The sequence below is a fragment of the Scyliorhinus torazame genome, chromosome 27, assembly GCF_047496885.1.
Source record: "Scyliorhinus torazame isolate Kashiwa2021f chromosome 27, sScyTor2.1, whole genome shotgun sequence".
NCBI classification, from domain to species: domain Eukaryota; kingdom Metazoa; phylum Chordata; class Chondrichthyes; order Carcharhiniformes; family Scyliorhinidae; genus Scyliorhinus; species Scyliorhinus torazame.
Window position 1 is genome coordinate 4,208,059 of NC_092733.1, and position 23,388 is coordinate 4,231,446.

Here is a 23,388-nt window from a genome sequence, read left to right on the forward strand (position 1 = left end):
CTGTGCCAGATGTGGAAGTTGGCCGAGACCGTGCACGCTGGTTCCGGCCACCTGCTGTGCTGGAAGGGCGACTCCGCAGAGGAACGTCGAAGCATGTCGCCTTGGAGAGAGAATTGTTGCTCGCATCAACGTCTGGCGATGGCGCGAATTGGTGTGTCCGTCTTGGGCCGCCGGTGCTGGTCGCCACTGCCGACCCAGTGGGACTGCCACGCGATCCATTCCCTGTCGCCGTGGCATCCGCCGTCACCCTGAGCGTGCCATCACCGAGGCCGCGACACCGCCCGTCCGGAGCAAGGTCTGGCGTGCGCGAATCAGAGTCGGCGCTTGGCTGCTCCCCATCTGGAGTCCGGTCTGCCTTCCGTCGATGCCCCCCATCCGGAGTCCCAACAGGTTCACTGGAGGCAGCCGAGATTCCCTGAAGCTGCACTTCTGGAGTCGGAACATGCAGGAATGCACCGACCAGTGGAGAGGCTCGAGCCATCGAGGGTGGAAGCGGTGTGCCGCCACCGCAGTCGTCAGTGGTCCCACCGTGATCGTCGAGTGCCTCGGTACGCACTAGGCGAGGTCTGTCACCTTGCACCTTTTGCATGGGAAGTGGGATGCTGTCGTCACTCGTCTCACATCCCGTGGATAGATCCTCATTAGCAGCTTGCTGTTCACTAGGGTTGGGTGAATTGTCAGAGTTTTCATCTGGTGGTGCACACCATGTCGGTGGACTGTCATTGTCTTGCCGTTGTCCTTCATTTGGGCTTTTCTTCTTTGGAATTTTAAATCTTCCCCCAGACATTGCAGAACCTTGTTTATTACCCCCAAATTCTCCCATATGTATGGTCTCGAATATAGGATCCAATGTTTCTATCGACATTGTACTATTTTCCAAAGAACATTCCGTTTCACTTTTCTTCTCAGGTACCTCATATGTATCTTTGTTTAATGTACATGCCTTCATGGTCTCTGGGTCTGATTTTGCTGGGACTGGCATGGTCACAGTCTCTCTTTTACTGTTCTCAATTGCCCACATTATACTCCCCATACATAACTGCTTAATCACTGGGGTTAGTGTGGTACAATGGATAATCGGGTCGACCTTATCTGCATCTGCACCATTAGTGGAAAGCACACTTGGTTCACTTGAAACTGCTGCAGGTTTTAAATTCGTTATCTGGCTACTCGATGTCGGTGTCCTCAGGATTCTTGCTCCAATGTTCTGCTAATTTATCAGTGGAGTGTGTATAGGTTCAATGCGATTAATGTTCCCCTCAAGGTTTGAAGAGTCATTACTGACTAACTGCTGGTCTCCGAAGTTGGGACTTTGCAGCGTTGTGTTGAAGGGAGACATTTGTCCCTGCTGTAGGTATGATTCAGGTTGTGTTATTTCCATTACCTGAGGATCAATGCCTTGTCCATTTTTTCAATCCGTACTAAAACACTGGCAATTCTCAGTCTGCTCCTTGCAAGTTAAACATTCAAGTAATTTCTTTAGCAAATCCTCAGCATCCTTCTGTGACTGTGCAGCATTATTAATCTCTGTTCGGCTATAATGATCCTGAAGGTCAGCGCATAAACCTTTTTTCTTCGGGCTTGGAAGAGGCGATTCCTTTGGCTTGTCTTCAGTTGGGCTTGAACAGTCATCAGCGCTGTGCCTTTCATTGTAGCATGAGAGACCGTCATGGTCATGCTGCTGTGTAGTGGAGCATGGTAGGCTGTTATAGCCTTCTTGCTGTTCACGTGAGCATGGCAGACTTGCATCGTCTGCCGCTGGTTGGTCAGGAGAGGTTGCTAGACCCTCATGGTCTTGTTCCTGCAAGGACCGCACATTGGAGTCTTGCGTTGCTTCTATCGTGGAGGCTGTCCACGAGCTCTCTGTGGAGGCTTGTGACTCTGGAGTCACTTCTTGTTCATGCGAGGACTGCGCTCTGGAGTCTTGCATGTCTTCTTTCATAGAGTCGGAAACGTTGAGTGGGACGTGGACCACGCTCTGTGTGGCAGCAGGGCGCTCTCCGTGTGCTTGCACCGCTCCCTGTCTGTTAATGTCAGGCTGCAGCATCATCCGGTACTGATGAGTTGGGACGTCATATCTGCTGGATTGAAGATCTTCAAATCCGAAAAATGAATCCGCATCTGCGTCGGATTCAATGTGGGGGCCGCCAATGTGCAACACGAAAGGTTCGTCCGAGTCGTAGTCGTCTAGGACCACGGAGCTGTCATTGGGCTCGCGAGGTCCGGAAACACTGTAAAGATCGTCATCGAAGTATTCGAGGTCGGAATCATTGGCTTGTGCGTAGGTAACTGCTTGTCGGAGGGTTCTTCGAGGTCAAATTCATCTCCTGGATCAATTTGCGGCAATGTGCTGTCATTCCAGGTGAGGAAAGGTTGTTTTAACAGATTTTTGTTTTTTTGATTTGGGACGTTTCCCCTTTAAATTGGTGCGGTCTGGGGCCTCTGACATCCTGACGCTCGGTATGTAGCACGTAGGAAGCGACTGTGCATGCTCAGATCGCTGTTCCTTTACCGATGGCCGTTTTATTGACTGCGCATGCGCAGCACCTCGCGCATACGCAAACGAAACTTCCGGTTCTGCGCACTGCTCGCGCAACTGTGCTAGCGTGATACCTTTAGCAAGATGGCCGCCGACCTCGACCCAGCCCTCTCTCAGGCCCGGGATTTCGGCCTCTGGGAATTCGGGCTCCGGGATCCCGGCCACGAGGTGAGTACTGCCGCTTTTCTTACCTTTACTTGCCGATTGGATTGCGTTTTCTTCACTGTCCTTGGAGAATTTGTCCAGGACTGCCTGGTAATCGTACCTTTGCTGCCTCCTGAAGAACCTGAGCCTTGTGAATATTTCTCTTGCCCTTGCACCGGCGATGGGGAGGAGAAATTCAATTTTTTCGCTATCATCCAAGTCTTGGAGTTCAGCTGCCACCAGGAACAATTCGAACACTTGCCGGAATCACCGCCAGTTTTCGCGGAGGTCGCCGTGGCACTGGAGCGGCTGCGGAACCGGGAGCTGTAACATTTTGCCTGGGCACTGCTGGTTGTCTCTGTACACTGAGGTATGCCGGCAGGTATCGATCCACTCCTGTTACCATGTGGTGTTGGGTGCTCTGGTGAACAGTTGAGCCAACACAGTTGTATGTGGTACAACTCTATTTTATTTTAACTCTTATATACAGTTCGTTCTGGATACTCTGCACGTGCTGTCTCCCTGAGTGTGTCGTGTAGCAGGTCTGTCCTTGTCCTCGTCTCCAGCTAATACTGTCCACCAGGTGTCATGTTTGTGCTTTTTATATGTTTCCTGTCTTTGTCTGTGATTGGTTGTGGTGTTGTGTGATCTGATTTGTCTGTTGGTGTGTCTATCATGATGTGTGTGTTTGAATATCATGACAGATGGTGCAGTGCTAGACCTAATTCTGGGGAATGAAGTCGGACCGGTGGTTGATGTGACGGTGGGGGAGCATTTAAGTGATAGTGACCACAACAAGGGCAATTTAAGTTTGTGATGGGCAAGGAAATAGACAAATTGCAGTAAAAGGTTTTGGACTGGGGGAGAGCAGACTTTAGTAAAATAAGGCAGGATTTAGCCAAGGTAGATTGGAACATGTTACTGGTGGGGAGATCTACAGAAGAGCAGTGGGGGGTGTTCAAAGAGGAAATGGGGAGGGTACAGGCCCAACATGTTCCCTCTAGGGTAATAGGAAGGAGAAGCCCAGAGAACCATGGATGACCAGAGAGATTCAGGATACAATGCGAAGGAAGAGAGAGGCTTTCAATAAGTACAAGGGGAGCAAATCAACAAAGGCATTTGTGGAGTACAAAAAGTGCAGGATGGAGCTTAAGAAAGCAATTAGGAGACCAAAGAGGCACTATGACGAATCTCTAGCTGGTAAAAGTAGGGAACATCCCAAGATATTCTATAAGTATATCAACGGGAAGAGGATAACAGTAGGGTCCATTAAGGACCAGTGGGGAAATCTGTGGGTGGAGCCAGAGGGATTGGTAGGTTGTTAAATGAATATTTCACATCTGTCTGCACCCAAGAGAATGAGGAGGCAGATCTGGAACTTGGGGAGAGAGACTGTGAGGTTATTGAGCAAGTTATCATCGGGAGGGACAAGGTATTGAGGGCAGGCTTAAAAGTGGAGAAATCTCCAGGTCCGGACGAATTGTGACCCAGGTTGCTTTGGGAGGGCGAGGGAGGAGATTGCAGGGGCCCTGATCCAAATTATTAATTTGGTGCCAGAGGACTGGAGAACCGTGAATGTATCCCACTATTTAAGAAAGGCTGTAGGGAACTACAGACCTTTGAGTCTCACGTCAGTGGTGGGGAAATTGTTGCAGATAATTCTGAAGGAGAGAATCAATTTCCACTTGGAGAGGCAAGGCTTGATCAGGAATAGTCAGCATGGCTTTGTCAGAGGGAGGTAATGCCTAACAAATTTGATTGAATTTTTTGGCTAAGTGTGTAGATGAGGGTAGTGCAGTTAATGTAGTTCACTTGGATTTCAGCACTTACTGTGGCAATAAAGTTCACCTGTTGTCAAATAAATGATTTTTTCTCTATACGAGCAGATCGAGGGGAATCCCTATTAGAGGACAGTGAGTACGGATTTACCTGGTCAATGCCCTGTTCAGAAGGCAAACCCACTTCTTTAACTTTGTCACGTGGCCAGGCAGCAGGGAGAAAGGCTTTGGGGAATCCCTGAAATGAAGGTGTCTATAGAACCTCCTCTCACTTTTTGAAACACCCTCTCATCACCAAGAGCAGAAAGGAATTCCACTCTACAATTTTACAGGTAATGTGTGACGTCTCTCAGATGACCACCCGAGACTGAAGCAGAAAGTTCAGTGCAGCTATCAGACTGATGAACGAAAGAAGCACTGGGATGCTGAAAGCTTTCAGGCAGCATGGTAGCACAGTGGTTAGCACAGTTGCTTCACAGCTCCAGGGTCCCAGGTTCGATTCCCCGCTGGGTCACTGTCTGTGCGGAGTCTGCACGTTCTCCCCGTGTCTGCGTGGGTTTCCTCCGGGTGCTCCGGTTTCCCCCCACAGTCCAAAGATGTGCAGGTTAAGTGGATTGGCCAATGATAAATTGCAGTGTCCAAAATTGGGGGTTCTGCGTTTTGGGTATATGGTGGATGTGTGGGCTTAGGTAGGATGCTCTTTCCAAGAAGCGATGCAGACTCGATGGGCCAAATGGCCTCCTTCTGCACTGTAAATTCTATCAAATGTGTGGGTAACGTGATGCCCCTTTCCCAGGGGTCTGCTCAGTTTGTTTGAAAGCCCCTTGGAAGATTTGGAGGTTTGAATGAATGATGTTGGCCATTCTTCTCCAGGGTGCAATGCCTTCCTGCACCCTGGGCACAGATGCCACTTGACTCTTCATAATCCTGTTTGGTCAGAAATACACTGAAGCTATTTAAGATTGAAATGAAAGAGCCAAGCAATGAATGGTCCACTGCTGATGAAAGGTCATTGGCTGTAAACTGTTTCTCTCCACAGATGCTGTCTGAACTGATGACTATTTCCAGAATCTGTCCTTTTGATTTCAGTTTTCCATCCTCAACAATATTTCCCCTTTTAAAAGATTTTGGGATTTGTTCACAATTGTACTTGTTCTAAATGAATTCCAAATCCCTACAATTCCTATGTGTTGTTTACTCGACAGACATTATCGTTAGATTTGAGGAACAGATCACTGCAAACCCCCGAGCTGTGGCATTTGGAGACTCTTTGACAGCGAACTGCAGTACAACATGTGCAAATAATACAATAATATTGGAAGCAATACGGCCTTATCAGGAATCACACGGTGCTCAATGGCGAGCAGTTTATTTCTCAAGTATCCAGTCATGGTCTGTGAAAGTGACATGTCTTGTACAATGCCAAGAGTTTGGCAATCGGATGACCAATACGAGCAAATACAATACGGCCGTATACAGTAAGTAAAAACTCTTCTATCAACATACATGTAATGACTTACACCAAACCTTTGAGACTGGCCAATCGGAATACGAATTTCCTGATTAGTGGGCCAATCAGGGAACCTCTTCTCTGTATACAACAGTGAGTGTCAAATCCTCTGCTCTCCCAGTGCAGACAGCAAGCTGCGTGCACCCGGTCGCACTGCTGTTTCCCCTGCTCTCCCAGTGCAGACAGCAAGCTGCGTGCACACGTTGTCCTGCTGTTTCCCCTGCTCTCCCAGTGCAGACAGCAAGCTGCGTGCACACGGTCGTACTGCTGTTTCCCCTGCTCTCCCAGTGCAGACAGCAAGCTGCGTGCACACGGTCGTACTGCTGTTTCCTCTGCTCTCCCAGTGCAGACAGCAAGCTGCGTGCACACGGTCGTACTGCTGTTTCCCCTGCTCTCCCAGTGCAGACAGCAAGCTGCGTGCACACGGTCGTACTGCTGTTTCCCCTGCTCTCCCAGTGCAGACAGCAAGCTGCGTGCACACGTTGTCCTGCTGTTTCCCCTGCTCTCCCAGTGCAGACAGCAAGCTGCGTGTACACGGACGCACTGCTGTTTCCCCTGCTCTCCCAGTGCAGACAGCAAGCTGCGTGCACACGTTGTCCTGCAGTTTCCCCTGCTCTCCCAGTGCAGACAGCAAGCTGCGTGTACACGGTCGTACTGCTGTTTCCTCTGCTCTCCCAGTGCAGACAGCAAGCTGCGTGTACACGGTCGTACTGCTGTTTCCCCTGCTCTCCCAGTGCAGACAGCAAGCTGCGTGTACACGGTCGTACTGCTGTTTCCTCTGCTCTCCCAGTGCAGACAGCAAGCTGCGTGCACACGTTGTCCTGCTGTTTCCCCTGCTCTCCCAGTGCAGACAGCAAGCTGCGTGCACACGGTCGTACTGCTGTTTCCCCTGCTCTCCCAGTGCAGACAGCAAGCTGCGTGTACACGGTCGTACTGCTGTTTCCTCTGCTCTCCCAGTGCAGACAGCAAGCTGCGTGCACACGTTGTCCTGCTGTTTCCCCTGCTCTCCCAGTGCAGACAGCAAGCTGCATGCACACGGCCGCACTGCTGTTTCCCCTGCTCTCCCAGTGCAGACAGCAAGCTGCATGCACACGGTCGTACTGCTGTTTCCCCTGCTCTCCCAGTGCAGACAGCAAGCTGCGTGCACACGGTCGTACTGCTGTTTCCCCTGCTCTCCCAGTGCAGACAGCAAGCTGCGTGCACACGTTGTCCTGCTGTTTCCCCTGCTCTCCCAGTGCAGACAGCAAGCTGCGTGCACACGGTCGTACTGCTGTTTCCTCTGCTCTCCCAGTGCAGACAGCAAGCTGCGTGCACACGGTCGTACTGCAGTTTCCCCTGCTCTCCCAGTGCAGACAGCAAGCTGCGTGCACACGGTCGTACTGCTGTTTCCCCTGCTCTCCCAGTGCAGACAGCAAGCTGCGTGCACACGGACGCACTGCTGTTTCCCCTGCTCTCCCAGTGCAGACAGCAAGCTGCGTGCACACGTTGTCCTGCTGTTTCCCCTGCTCTCCCAGTGCAGACAGCAAGCTGCGTGCACACGGTCGCACTGCTGTTTCCTCTGCTCTCCCAGTGCAGACAGCAAGCTGCGTGCACACGGACGCACTGCTGTTTCCCCTGCTCTCCCAGTGCAGACAGCAAGCTGCGTGCACACGGACGCACTGCTGTTTCCCCTGCTCTCCCAGTGCAGACAGCAAGCTGCGTGCACACGGTCGTACAGCTGTTTCCCCTGCTCTCCCAGTGCAGACAGCAAGCTGCGTGCACACGTTGTCCTGCTGTTTCCCCTGCTCTCCCAGTGCAGACAGCAAGCTGCATGCACACGGTCGTACTGCTGTTTCCCCTGCTCTCCCAGTGCAGACAGCAAGCTGCGTGCACACGGTCGTACTGCTGTTTCCCCTGCTCTCCCAGTGCAGACAGCAAGCTGCATGCACACGGTCGTACTGCTGTTTCCCCTGCTCTCCCAGTGCAGACAGCAAGCTGCGTGCACACGTTGTCCTGCTGTTTCCCCTGCTCTCCCAGTGCAGACAGCAAGCTGCGTGTACACGGTCGTACTGCTGTTTCCCCTGCTCTCCCAGTGCAGACAGCAAGCTGCGTGCACACGTTGTCCTGCTGTTTCCCCTGCTCTCCCAGTGCAGACAGCAAGCTGCGTGCACACGGTCGCACTGCTGTTTCCTCTGCTCTCCCAGTGCAGACAGCAAGCTGCGTGCACACGTTGTCCTGCTGTTTCCCCTGCTCTCCCAGTGCAGACAGCAAGCTGCGTGCACACGGTCGTACTGCTGTTTCCCCTGCTCTCCCAGTGCAGACAGCAAGCTGCGTGTACACGGTCGTACTGCTGTTTCCTCTGCTCTCCCAGTGCAGACAGCAAGCTGCGTGCACACGTTGTCCTGCTGTTTCCCCTGCTCTCCCAGTGCAGACAGCAAGCTGCATGCACACGGCCGCACTGCTGTTTCCTCTGCTCTCCCAGTGCAGACAGCAAGCTGCGTGCACACGGTCGTACTGCTGTTTCCTCTGCTCCCCCAGTGCAGACAGCAAGCTGCGTGCACACGTTGTCCTGCTGTTTCCCCTGCTCTCCCAGTGCAGACAGCAAGCTGCATGCACACGGTCGTACTGCTGTTTCCCCTGCTCTCCCAGTGCAGACAGCAAGCTGCGTGCACACGGTCGTACTGCTGTTTCCCCTGCTCTCCCAGTGCAGACAGCAAGCTGCGTGCACACGGTCGCACTGCTGTTTCCCCTGCTCTCCCAGTGCAGACAGCAAGCTGCATGCACACGGTCGTACTGCTGTTTCCCCTGCTCTCCCAGTGCAGACAGCAAGCTGTGTGCACACGTTGTCCTGCTGTTTCCCCTGCTCTCCCAGTGCAGACAGGAAGCTGCGTGCACACGGTCGCACTGCTGTTTCCTCTGCTCTCCCAGTGCAGACAGCAAGCTGCGTGCACACGGACGCACTGCTGTTTCCCCTGTTCTCCCAGTGCAGACAGCAAGCTGCGTGCACACGGTCGTACTGCTGTTTCCCCTGCTCTCCCAGTGCAGACAGCAAGCTGCATGCACACGGTCGTACTGCTGTTTCCTCTGCTCCCCCAGTGCAGACAGCAAGCTGCGTGCACACGGTCGTACTGCTGTTTCCCCTGCTCTCCCAGTGCAGACAGCAAGCTGCGTGCACACGGTCGCACTGCTGTTTCCTCTGCTCTCCCAGTGCAGACAGCAAGCTGCGTGCACACGGACGCACTGCTGTTTCCCCTGTTCTCCCAGTGCAGACAGCAAGCTGCGTGCACACGGTCGTACTGCTGTTTCCCCTGCTCTCCCAGTGCAGACAGCAAGCTGCATGCACACGGTCGTACTGCTGTTTCCTCTGCTCCCCCAGTGCAGACAGCAAGCTGCGTGCACACGGTCGTACTGCTGTTTCCCCTGCTCTCCCAGTGCAGACAGCAAGCTGCGTGCACACGGTCGTACTGCTGTTTCCCCTGCTCCCCCAGTGCAGACAGCAAGCTGCGTGCACACGTTGTCCTGCTGTTTCCCCTGCTCTCCCAGTGCAGACAGCAAGCTGCGTGCACACGGTCGTACTGCTGTTTCCCCTGCTCCCCCAGTGCAGACAGCAAGCTGCGTGCACACGTTGTCCTGCTGTTTCCCCTGCTCTCCCAGTGCAGACAGCAAGCTGCATGCACACGGTCGTACTGCTGTTTCCCCTGCTCTCCCAGTGCAGACAGCAAGCTGCGTGCACACGGTCGTACTGCTGTTTCCCCTGCTCCCCCAGTGCAGACAGCAAGCTGCGTGCACACGTTGTCCTGCTGTTTCCCCTGCTCTCCCAGTGCAGACAGCAAGCTGCGTGTACACGGTCGCACTGCTGTTTCCCCTGCTCCCCCAGTGCAGACAGCAAGCTGCGTGCACACGTTGTCCTGCTGTTTCCCCTGCTCTCCCAGTGCAGACAGCAAGCTGCATGCACACGGTCGTACTGCTGTTTCCCCTGCTCTCCCAGTGCAGACAGCAAGCTGCGTGCACACGGTCGTACTGCTGTTTCCCCTGCTCTCCCAGTGCAGACAGCAAGCTGCATGCACACGGTCGTACTGCTGTTTCCCCTGCTCTCCCAGTGCAGACAGCAAGCTGCGTGTACACGGTCGTACTGCTGTTTCCTCTGCTCTCCCAGTGCAGACAGCAAGCTGCGTGCACACGTTGTCCTGCTGTTGGTTTCGTTAATATTAGGGATTCTGGTGAAGGGACTTCTGCCTCCGTGGACTTATTACAATACAAAAGGAAATAGTGAGAGGTGATATGCTTAGGGTTGTGTGGTGAATGTTGTCATGTTGGGTGTTCCGCTATACAGACGAACCAACACGGTTGTAGATGGTACAACTCTGTTTTATTATTCTGTACAATAATAACTATTAACTCCTGGCTGTGGTTCGTGCTTCACCAGCTAACCTGTGGACCCAGCCCTAGCACTATCTTAGTGAGGCACTCAGCACATGGTGTATGTCTGAGTGGCGCGCTGTGAGCTCTGTGCTCTGAGCTATCTCCTGCTGGAATGAGCGGGAACTGTGGTGTTCCCTGTTTTATAGTGCGTGTGCTCTCACTGGTGATTGGCTGTGATGTTGCGTGTGTGTTGATTGGTCCGTTGATCTGTCCATCAGTGTGTGTGTGTTTGCACCATGATGTTTATCTGAATATCATGACATCCCCGCTTTTTACAAGAATATGTGCCGATGTGGTAATAAATATTGGTGTGTACTGAGTGCAGCTGAATGTGTGTGTGCAATATCTACAACATGTACATGAGGCTAAACTATATACAGCGGAAGGTGTCAGGTGCAACATAGCAACGAGGTTGTACCATAAACAAAACAAATGCAATCATCAAACATCGAAAACAAACTCCTGTAACGACAAAAAGAGAAACATTAACATTGTGGCATGATACTTTAGTGAGTCCAATGTTCAAACAGGCTCATAGGTCCAGCCTAGGAGGTGGGCGACGAATTCGGGTTGACCGCCTCAAGGGTGGGTCAGGATCCACCGGCTGAGGAATGGGCCTGGCCACAGGCAGCAGAGGAATGGGCATGGTGGCAGGAAGCTCCACAAAGTCGACATCAGGAACAACAGGAGGGCGTGGCACCGGCGTATGATCACGTAGTGAGCGCGGAAGCAGGCGAAGAGCCCGGTGATTGCGCCGGCGAATGGAGCCATCAGGCAGGCAAACCAGGAACGAGCGGGGAGCCACGTGGCGGAGAACCTCGGCAGTTGCCGACCAGCCACCCTCCGGTAGGTGGATGCGGACGTTGTCTCCAGGCGCCAAGGCAGGAAGATCAGTTGCCCGAGTGTCATGTGCCACCTTCTGCTGAGCACGCTGCTGTCGCATCCTTTGCAGTACTGGAGCATGGTCGGGTGTAGGAGCATGAATGGACGGCACAGTGGTCCTGAGGGCGCGACCCATCAACAGCTGGGCTGGTGAGAGGCCAGTGGCTAGTGGGGCCGAGCGATAGGCCAGCAGGGCTAAGCAGAAATCCGATCCGGCATCAGCAGCCTTGCAGAGGAGCCGCTTGACGATATGAACGCCCTTTTCCGCCTTGCCATTTGACTGGGATGCAGAGGGCTGGATGTCACGTGCGTGAAGCCATACGAAGCAGCAAAAGAAGACCATTCTTGGCTCGCAAAACAGGGCCCATTGTCCGACATGACAGTAAGCGGAATGCCATGGCGAGCGAAGGTCTCTTTGCATGCCCTGTTGACAACGGACGATGTCAAATCGTGTAGGCGTATGACCTCTGGATAATTCGAAAAGTAATCAATGATTTTGACGTAGTCCCTGCCGAGTGCATGAAAGAGGTCCACACCCACCTTCGCCCAGGGGGACGTCACCAACTCATGGGGCTGAAGCGTCTCAGGGGGTTGCGCCGGCTGAAACCTCTGGCAGGTGGGGCAGTTGAGCACCATGTTAGCGATGTCGTCGCTGATGCCCGGCCAGTACACAGCCTCTCGGGCCCTCCGCCTGCACTTTTCAACCCCGAGATGTCCTTCGTGTAATTGTTCGAGGACAAGCCGGTGCATGCTGTGTGGGATCACAATCTGGTCCAGCTTTATGAGGACACCGTCAATGACGGCCAAGTCGTCCCGGACATTGTAGAATTGTGGGCACTGTCCTTTGAGCCACCCTTCTGTCATGTGGCACATCACTCGTTGTAGAAGAGGGTCAGCCGCAGTCTCCCGGCGAATACGGGCCAGACTTGCATCAGTAGCCGGCAGATTGGCCGATGTGAAGGCCACATGCGCTTCGACCTGACAAACGAACCCCTCCGATTCGGGTGGTGTGCTCACTGCCCTGGACAGGGCATCCGCGATGATGAGGTCCTTTCCCGGGATGTAGACCAGTTGGAAGTCGTACCTCCGGAGCTTGAGCAGAATGCGTTGGAGGCGAGGGGTCATCTCATTCAGGTCCTTTTGTATGATGCTGACCAGGGGGCGATGGTCGGTTTCCACGGTGAACTGAGGGAGACCATACACGTAGTCGTGGAACTTATCTACGCCGGTTAACACACCCAGGCACTCCTTCTCAATCTGCGCATAGCGCTGTTCTGTGGGGGTCATGGCCCACGAGGCATAGGCGACCAGGGCCCATGATGCGGTGTCGTCCCGTTGCAGGAGTACCGCCCCAATGCCGGACTGGCTGGCATCAGTCGAGATCTTCGTATCTCGAGAGGTGTCGAAGAACGCCAATGCCGGGGTTGTGGTGAGCTTAATTTTGAGCTCTTCCCATTCCTTCTGGTGTCCGGGCAGCCACTGGAATTCCGTTGTCTTCTTCACTAGGTGGCGAAGAGCCGTTGTGTGGGAGGCAAGGTTGGGAATGAACTTCCCCAGGAAGTTGACCATCCCGAGAAAGCGTAGCACTGCCTTCTTGTCTGCCGGCTGCGGCATGGCTGTAATAGCTGCCACCTTGTCTGCATCCAGACGCACCCCTGACCGGGATATGTGGTCCCCCAGAAACTTTAGCTCAGTTTGGCCGAAAGAACACTTGGCTCGGTTGAGACGCAGGCCGTGTTCTCGTATCCGCGCAAAGACACGCTGGAGACGACTGATGTGCTCCTGCGGTGTGGTGGACCAGATGATGACGTCGTCAACATAGACACGCACCCCTTCGATGCCCTCCATCATCTGTTCCATGATTCTGTGAAACAACTCGGATGCCGAGATGATGCCGAATGCATCCTATTGTAGCAGAACCTGCCAAAGGGAGTGTTGAAGGTGCACAGCTTCCTGCTGGACTGATCCAGTTGAATCTGCCAAAAACCCTTTGAGGCATCAAGCTTGGTGAAAATTTTAGCCCGGGCCATTTCGCTCGTGATCTCTTCCCGTTTGGGTATGGGGTAGTGTTCCCTCATGATGTTGTGATTCAAATCTTTTGGATCGATGCAGATCCGGAGCTCGCCGGAGGGCTTTTTGACGCACACCATGGAGCTGACCCATGGCGTTGGCCCCGTGACCCAGGAAAGCACTCCTTGGTCCTGCAGGTCCTGCAGCTGCTGCTTGAGGCGGTCCTTGAGTGGTGCTGGGACTCTACGAGGTGCGTGAAAGACCGGGGTGGCGTCCGGTTTGAGCCGTATTCTGTAAGTGTAGGGCAGTGTGCCCATGCCCTCGAAAACCTCCTGGTTGTGGGCGAGGAGTGAGTGGAGCTGCGCCCTAATGTCTGCATCCGGGAAATCGGACGTGCCTTCTGGAGACTGAGTGTGTACCCACTGAACGAGGTGGAGGATCTTGCACGCCTGTGCGCCTAACAGAGAGTCCTTCGAGGAGCCAACTATCTCAAAGGACAGTGTGGCTGTGTATGAATTGTGTGCAACCTGGAGCTGGCAGGACCCCATGGCCGGGGTAACATTTCCGTTGTAGTCGACCATCTTGCAACGGGATGGCCGAATCGGTGGTCTGACCTTCAAGGCGTAGAAGGCTGACCATGCGAGGAGATTGGCAGAGGCACCAGTGTCTAAATGGAATGTTATTGGTGATCGGTTGACCATTAGGGTGGCACACCATTCATCACCCGGATTAACGCTGTTCACTGGCATCGGCTGGTGGGTCCTACTTGGGGACACCCGGTTCCTGTCGATGACCGCAACGCGGAAGGCTTCCCGGTCGTCTGTATCACCGGTCTGTATATCGTCCGGGTATGACTCAGAGTGCGGAGGCTGAATGGTCCGCACGTCCCTGCGAGACTGGCGGAATTGGGGAGCGTTGGCAGGTTGAGCTGCTCGACAGCAGGCAGCGTAGTGGCCCATCCTGCCACGGCGGAGGCATTGTCGATTCTTTGCCGGACATTGCCGCTTTAAATGTGCGGATCCACAGTTGCCGCACATCGTGACGTCATGGCGTTCGTTGCGCTATCGCGCATGCGCAGTTCGGTCCTGCGTAGAGCGCGCCTGCGCGTCACGTCCCTCTGCATCGACGTCTCTTGGCGCGTTCAAGCGCGGGAGGCCGCGGAAAGCGCACAAAATGGCCGCCCTCGTCCGGGCCGCGGGCCGGGAGGAACACGATCGCCTGGACCCGCTCGGCCTCGTAGGACCCCCTGCTGTGCCGATTCGGCCGCGTGGGACCCCCTGCTGTGCCGATTCGGCCGCGTGGGACCCCTGATGTGCCGCTTCGGCCGCGTGGGACCCCTGCTGTGCCGATTCGGCCACGTGGGACCCCTGATGTGCCGCTTCGGCCTCGTAGGACCCCCTGCTGTGCCGATTCGGCCGCGTGGGACCCCTGATGTGCCGATTCGGCCGCGTGGGACCCCTGATGTGCCGCTTCGGCCGCGTGGGACCCCTGCTGTGCCGATTCGGCCACGTGGGACCCCTGCTGTGCCGATTCGGCCGCGTGGGACCCCTGCTGTGCCGATCCGGCCGCGTGGGACCCCTGCTGTGCCGATTCGGCCGCGTGGGACCCCTGCTGTGCCGATTCGGCCGCGTGGGACCCCTGCTGTGCCGATTTGGCTGCGTGGGACCCCTGCTGTGCCGATTCAGCCGCGTGGGACCCCTGCTGTGCCGATTCAGCCACGTGGGACCCCCTGCTGTGCCGATTCGGCCGCGTGGGACCCCTGCTGTGCCGATTCAGCCGCGTGGGACCCCTGCTGTGCCGATTCAGCCGCGTGGGACCCCTGCTGTGCCGATTCGGCCGCCTGGAATTGGGAGTACCGGCTGGTCACGTTTTCATGGAGGACGCAGGCTTCGATGGCGGTGGCTAGGGTGAGGCTTTTAATCTTGAGGAGCTGCTGGCGTAGGGTGTCCGAGGTGACCCCAAAAACTATCTGGTCCCGAATCATGGAGTCGGAGCTGGCCTCATAGCCGCAGGACTGCGCGAGGATACGGAGGTGTGTCAGGAAAGATTGAAAAGGCTCATCCTTACCCTGCAGGCGCTGCTGGAAGAGGTACCTCTCGAAGCTCTCATTTACCGCGACGCTGAAGTGTTGCTCGAGTTTGAGAAGGACCGTCTTGTACTTTGTTTTGTCCTCACCGTCCGCGAATGCCAGGGAGTTGTAGATGTGGATGGCGTGTTGCCCCGCCGTGGAGAGGAGGAGGGCCATCTTCCTGGTGTCCGATGCATTCTCCCTGTCTGTGGCTTCTAGGAAGAGCTGGAAGCGCTGTTTAAACAGCTTCCAGTCGACGCCGAGGTTTCCAGCGATTTGGAGCGGCTGCGGCGGGCTGATGGTGTCCATGGCGCAGGATGGCGGATCTCTGGAGATGTGTAGGTAGGTCTCACAGTCGCTGGGTTCCAATCCTGGTACTATGTTGTGTTGGGTGTTCCGCTATACAAACAAACCAACACGGTTGTAGATGGTACAACTCTGTTTTATTACTCGTGATAACAACATCTGTAAACTTCTGGCTGTGGTTCGTTCTTTACCCGTTAACCTGTGGACCTAGCCCTAACATTGTCTTAGTGAGGCACTCAGCACATGGTGTATGTCTGAGTGGCGCGCTGTGAGCTCTGTGCCCTGAGCTGTCTCCAGCTGGAATGAGCGGGAACTGTGGTGTTCCCTGTTTTATAGTGCGTGTGCTCTCACTGGTGATTGGCTGTGATGTTGCGTGTGTGTTGATTGGTCCGTTGATCTGTCCATCAGTCTGTATGTGTGTTTGCACCATGATGGTTATCTGAATATCATGACAAATGTATTATACCAATAATCCACCACTGTATCAGTACCAGGCTTTGTCTTTGTATTTGCATCTCTATGTTGTTGCTCTTGTGGGCTCCACCTATGGGCCATTGTATGGCATCATTCATAGGGGAACATGTTGGGACATGTATGGGTTCCGCCCATGGCTCCTCCCCTTGAGGGGGGGTATAAAGAGCAGTCGACCTGTAGGCGGTTCTCAGTATTGTGTCAGTCGCAGGCAGGCACTTTTCTAAGTTGATTAAAGCCACGGATTACTTTTACTCTTGTCTCGAGTGAATTGATGGTCACATCAATTTAATCACCTTAAACGCCACTATGGAATCGGCCCTCAAACCTGACCGACTGGAACTCGATCCGCAGGCCGTGGAGACAAAATAAATTTTTTCGCACTGGCTTCGATGTTTCAAGGCCAATCTCGCAGCCGCCTCCCCGCCTTCCGTCACCGACAAACAGAAGCTGAGCCTCCTCCACGCACGGGTGAGCCATCGAATCTCTGTTCAACTCGACGAAGGCTCCTCCTATACAGATGCCCTCGCGAAGCTCGAACGCCTCTACGCGCGACACATCCTCACCAGTCGCCGCCAGCGTCCCGGGGAGTCGCTAGATGACTACGTACGCGACCTCAAAGCCCTCGCACGCAACTGCAACTACCAGGCCGTTACGGCCACTCAGCATATGGAACTCGCCATCCGAGATGTCTACATGGCGGGAGACCGGTCCAACTACGTGCGACAGCGCCTACTCTAAAAGGGGGCCCTGGACCTGGATGAGACGGTAAATTAGCCTCCTCTCTAGAAGTAGCGTTCCAGAGCGTTACCGCGTTCCCGGCTGACCACGCGACCCCCTCGTGGACCCCCCACCACAGACTACCCCAGGCCTGTGCTGCGTGGCCGCCCGCCCATCATGGGGGGCTACCCTGCTATTCCTGCGGCCAGTCCCAACACCCCCGGCAGCACTGCCCGGCCCGTAACGCGAACTGCAGCAGCTGCGGAGAAAAGGACATTTTGCCAAAGTCTGCCTGGCCAGGCCTAAGATCTCTAACCTACAGGCCCGATCCTCACACTCACAGGCCCGCAGGCCCCGCAGCGTGTCTGCTGACTCCGCCCCCCTCGTCAGCCTCGTGCTCTCTGTGGGAGCAGCCATCTTCCAGTCCTCACAGCACGTGCGACTCATGAGTGCCGCCATCTTGGCCATCCTCCCCCACGCGGCCGGCCACGTGCGATCCATGGGGGCCGCCATCTTCCTCGCCGCCTTCCACGCTCTGCCAACGGGGGCCGCCATCTTGGCCGTCATCTGCTACGCCGCTCGACGCGTACGATCAACATGGGCAGTCATCGCGGAACCGCCCCAGCACCTCCGACCACGCCGCCAGCTACCCGCAACTCAGCGCGGTCACCCTGGTCCAGTCGTGACCCAAGCACCTCCGGAGCTCCATGATGACCGTCCGGGTAAACGGGTACGAGACACTCTGCCTTTTCGACTTCGGGAGCACAGAGAGCTTCATTCACCCGGACTTGGTAAGACGCTGCTCACTCCCAATTTTCCCGGCGCACCAAACCGTCTCCCTCGCCTCTGGGTCACACTCGGTGCAAATCCAAAGGTGCATTACCGCAACCCTAGCAATACAGAGCGCCGAGTACAAAAATGTTAAATTATATGTGCTCCCAGACCACTGCGCTCCTCTCCTATTGGGACTAGATTTCCAATGCAACCTCAGGAGCCTAACCCTGAAGTTCGGGGGGCCCCTGCCCCCACTCACCATATGCAGCCTCGCGACCCTAAAAGTCGACCCTCCCTCACTCTTCGCGAACCTCACCACCGACTGCAAACCAGTCGCCACCAGGAGCAGGCGGTATAGCATCCAGGACAGGACTTTTATCAGGTCCGAGGTCCAGCGACTCTTGCAGGAGGGAGTCATCGAGGCAGCAATAGCCCCTGGAGAGCTCAGGTGGTGGTCATCAAGACCGGGGAAAAGTTCCGGATGGTTGTTGATTCCAGCCAAACCATAAACCGGTACACGCACCTCGATGTGTACCCCCTTCCCCGGAATGCAGACATGGTAAACCAGCTCGCACACTACCGCGTGTTCTCCACGGTGGATCTGAAGTCTGCATGCCACCAGCTCCCAATCCGCCCGGAGGACCGCCACTACACGGCTTTTGAGGCAGACGGCCGCCTTTTCCATTTCCTCCGGGTCCCCTTTGGCGTCACGAACGGGGTTTCGGTGTTCCAAAGAACAATGGACCGAATGGTGGACCAGTACGGGCTGCGGGCCACATTTCCGTACTTGGACAATGTCACCATCTGCGGCCATGATCAGCAGGACCATGACGCCAATCTCCACCGATTTCTCCAAACCGCCCAAAAACTCAACCTCACCTACAACAAGGAGAAATGCGTTTTCCGCACGACCAGAGTAGCCATCCTCGGCTACGCCGTGGAGAACGGGGTCCTCGGATCCGACCCTGACCGTATGCGCCCTCTCCTGCAACTCCCCCTCCCTCACTGCCCCAAGGCCCTGAAGAGGTGCCTCGGGTTCTTCTCATATTACGCCCAGTGGGTCTCCAACTATGCGGACAAAGCCCGCCCACTAGTCAAGGCCACCATCTTCCCACTGGCAACTGAGGCCCGCCAGGCCTTCAGCTGCATCAAGGCGCACATCGCCAAAGCCGCAATGCGCGCGGTGGACGGGTCCGTCCCCTTCCAGGTGGAGAGCGACGCATCAGAGGTCGCTCTCGCCGCTACCCTCAATCAAGCAGGCAGTTCGGTAGCGTTTTTTTCGCGCACCCTCACCACCTCCGAAATTCGACACTCCTCAGTCGAAAAAGAAGCCCAAGCCATCGTGGAAGCCGTACGGCACTGGAGGCACTACCAACGATTGGTAGCCTTCATGTTCAACAATACGCAGCGGGGCAAAATCAAGAACGATAAGATCTTGAGGTGGAGGCTCGAACTCTCCACCTACAACTACGTTATAGTATATCGTCCTGGGAAGCTCAACGAGCCCCCAGGTGTCCTGTCCCCGCGGCACACGCGCCAGCGTGCAAGGTGACCGACTACGCGCTATCCACGATGACCTCTGCCATCGGGGGTCACCCGGCTTATCCACTATATCAAGGCCCGCAACCTGCCCTACTCCACCGAGGAGGTCATGGCTATGACCAGGGACTGCCAGATCTGTGCAGAGTGTAAACCGCACTTCTATCGACCGGATAAGGTCCACCTGGTAAAGGCATCCCGGCCCTTTGAGTGCCTCAGTATCAATTTCAAAGGGCCCCTCCCCTCCAATATCCGCAATATATATTTCCTCAATATTATTGATGAGTTCTCCCGTTTCCCCTTTGCAATCCCTTGCCCCGATATGACCACGTCCACCGCCATTAAAGCCCTAAATAGTGTCTTCATCCTGTTTGGTTTCCCCAATTATGTCCACAGTGACCGGGGCTCGTCGTTCATGAGCGACGAACTGCGACAGTACCTGCTCAGTAAGGGCATCGCCTCGAGCAGGACTACCAGTGATAACCCCAGGGGAAACGGGCAGGTGGAGAGGGAGAACGCGACGGTCTGGAAGACCGTCCTACTGGCCCTGCGGTCCAGGAATCTCCCAGTTTCTCACTGGCAGGAGGTCCTCCCCGATGCGCTCCACTCTATTAGATCCCTACTTTGCACTGCCACAAACGAGATCCCTCATGACCGCCTATTTGTTTTCCCAGGAGGTCCACCTCAGGGGCCTCGCTTCCGTCCTGGCTGAAGACACCGGGGCCCGTCCTACTCAGAAAACACGTCAGGAGCCATATGGCCGATCCTCTGGTAGAGAGAGTCCAGCTCCTACACTCCAACCCCCAGTACGCTTATCGAACACCCCGCTGGCCAACAGGATACCGTCTCCCTCCGGGAGCTGGCGCCCGCCGGTTCCACCACCACCACCACCGCCGCCCCTCCACCCTATCCCGCCCAACCTACCATGACCAGAGACCCCGCCCCTATATGGCTCCCGCACTCCCTCCCGCCTGCCATCCCCCCTTCACCGGTCCACAGGAATGAAGCTCCAGAAGAGACGCTCCCGGAGTCCACGTCTGTGCCCGCACCGGCGCCCCCACTACCAATGCCAGCACGGATGAGCTCGACACCCGGGCCAGCAGCAACGCCAGAACTTAGGCAAGCACAGCGCACGATCCGTGCGCCGGACCGGCTGAACGTATGAACCCGTCACCCCCGCCGGACTTCATTTTTTTAACAGGGAGTGAATGTGGTGAATGTATTATACCAATAATCCACCACTGTATCAGTACCATGCTTTGTCTTTGTATTTGCATCTCTATGTTGTTGCCCTTGTGGGCTCCACCTATGGGCCACTGTATGGCATCATTCATAGGGGAACATGTTGGGACATGTATGGGTTCCGCCCATGGCTCCTCCCCTTGAGTGGGGGGGTTTAAGAGAAGTCGACCTGTAGGCGGCGCTCAGTATTGTGTCAGTCGCAGGCAGGCACTGTTCTAAGTTGATTAAAGCCACGGTTTACTTTGACTCTTGTCCCGAGTGAATTGATGGTCACATCAGGTTGTACAGAAAATGTTTGGTTGAGCACAGCTTAAAGTTGCTGTGTGGATAACTTGTGATGTATTATAAAATTGGATTACACAAAGTGAGTCCCTCATCTCAACTGGGATGGAGCGTGATCGAATAGAGGAGTGCCGGAAAAACAGAAGAGAGAAAAATCAGTAGTTTATAATGGTGTTATTTATCATGGTGCAGAAATCAGTACACACGTGCACCTTGTCACCTTAAAATCTTTCAAATTAACAAAGTTTCCCTGTATCAATCCATTTCAACAATTTGGCTTCCTATTTATAAATGTTAAAAAGTTGCAGAAGACATGACAGCACATTCAGGGAAAATGTGGATTGACCACCGACTGTAACAAGAAATTCTTCCCGAAACTCCCACATAATCAGACTCCCAGATTAATGAGAAAATCAAAGGGTGGGGGGGGAAACAATTGGAAATCACCGAGCATCGAGATCGAGCATCCAGCATAATCCTTCACAAGGCCCAAGAAAAGATCAAATAGCCACTTAGGTATCACAACTTGTCATATGGTTCAGAGTGAGAGGGATCCGACAGAGTGAAGGAAATATTTGGAATTGGTTTAATATTACCCGGTATCAAGTTGCTGAAGGAGGTGATAGAAATCAAAGGATGAGGCAATGGAGGAGTCATTTTCAAACAAAGTTTCTCCACCATTCCACACTCTGCTATACAATAGTTTTCTGGGATAGTGACAGAATTTTAAAATGTTTGAACAATATTCTTCAAAATCAAGTTTCAATTTGCAGCTGACACTAATCCAGGTCAAACTAACACTGATCCATAATGATGTTGTCTCAGTTTGACTCAACACAGAATCTAGGTTATTTAGGAAGTAGATTTTCTGTAAAATGGAGATGTGTATTGTAAACTGCCTTGATATATATTTTTATTAATGTTTATTGATGAAAGTAGTGATTTCAGTGTCACAATTGGATGGCCAGGTTTAAGAACCATTCTGAGTGAAAAATCTCAAACTGAATTAGCGAGCTGATCCTTAATGAGAGATAATGGGCGAAATTCTCCCCAAACGGCGCGATGTCCACCGACTGGCGCCCAAAACGGCGCCAATCAGACGGGCATCGCGCCGCCCCAAAGGTGCGGAATGCTCTGCATCTTTGGGGGCCGAGCCCCAACATTGAGGGGCTAGGCCGGCGCCGGAGGGATTTCCGCCCCGCCAGCTGGCGGAAATGGCCTTTGTTGCCCCGCCAGCTGGCGCGGAAATGACATGTCGGGACAGCGCATGCGCGGGAACGTCGGCGGCCGCTGACAGTTTCCCGCGCATGCGCAGTGGAGGGAGTCTCTTCCGCCTCCGCCATGGTGGAGACCGTTGTGGAGGCGGAAGGGAAAGAGTGCCCCCACGGCACAGGCCCGCCCGCGGATCGGTGGGCCCTGATCGCAGGCCAGGCCACTGTGGGGGCACCCCCCGGGGTCAGATCGTCCCGCGCCCCCCCCAGGACCTCGGAGCCCACCCACGCCGCCTTGTCCCGCCGGTAAATAGGTACTCTAATTTACGCCAGCGGGACAGGCAATTTATCGGCGGGACTTTGGCCCATTCGGGCCGGAGAATCCAGCGGGGGGGCCCGCCAACAGGCGCGGCCCGATTCCCGCCCCCGCCGTATATCCGGTACCGGAGACTTCGGCAACCAGCGGGGGCGGGATTCACGGCGGCCAACGGCCATTCTCCGACCCGCTGGGGGGGGGTCAGAGAATGACGCCCCCGGAACCGTGAGGTGCCAATGTGCTTGAAACAAAACTTTTATTTGATGCACACTTAGCATAGAATAAGAGTGGATATATTTAAGGGAAGAGATTCCATGGTGCTTAGGTACAATCTTTCAGTGAAGTTAGTGGTTAGCACTGCTGTTTCACAGCTCCAGGGTCCCGGGTTCGATTCCGGCTTGGGTCACTGTCTGTGCGGAGTCTGCACGTTCTCCCCGTGTCTGCGTGGGTTTCCTCCGGGTGCTCCGGTTTCCTCCCACAAGTCCCGAAAGACGTGCTGTTAGGTGAATTGGACATTCTGAATTCTCCCTCAGTGTATCCGAGCAGGCGCCGGAATGTGCCGACTAGGGACTTTTCACAGTAACTTCATTGCAGTGTTAATGTGAGCCTACTTGTGCATAAAGATTATTATTATTAACTATGATCCTCGTTAACAGATCGAGAGATAAACATTACTTCACCTCCGGAAGTGCTGGAAGTTAACAGAACGTATAGTCTGGAGTGCATTGGTCCGAGGGTCTATCCAAACAATAAACTCATCCTCACATGGCTGAGAGGGAATCAGACTCTTCAGATTAATTCCACAGGAGAACAAGGTTTCTCGGATAAAGATATAAGATTGAGGAATGTCTTCAGTTTCACTGCCAGTGTGTCAGATGATGGACAGGAGTACACCTGCTTGGCAGAAGTGGACCTGGGCTCTAACAGCACAAAACCAATCGCAAACTGCTCTGTGACTCTGCAAACTCACTGTAAGTTTCACATGAACAACATTTTGTGGATCATATTCTACAGTATGCTTAGAGTGATGAGGAGCTTTTATCAAATCTTTTCTGAAAGAAGTAAGATATAAATTAAAAGTCAAAAATGTTGGAAATACTCAGCTCATCAGTAGAGTTGCAGACCTGGAATATTAATTCTGTTTTCCCCTCCACAGATTCTGCCTTAGTTGCTGAATATTTACAACATTTTCAAT

General features: G+C 54.3%; 1 protein-coding gene across 1 annotated transcript in view; it reads left to right on the plus strand.

Moving 5' to 3' along the window:
* LOC140403138 (vascular cell adhesion protein 1-like) overlaps positions 1 to 23,388 on the plus strand; it is a 320,011-nt gene that overhangs the window by 201,651 nt on the left and 94,972 nt on the right. The window contains exons 2-3 of the mRNA XM_072490802.1: positions 5,667 to 5,939; positions 22,850 to 23,164. Of these exons, the coding sequence (XP_072346903.1) occupies positions 5,667 to 5,939; positions 22,850 to 23,164 (588 nt within the window). The remainder of the gene's footprint in view (positions 1 to 5,666; positions 5,940 to 22,849; positions 23,165 to 23,388) is intronic.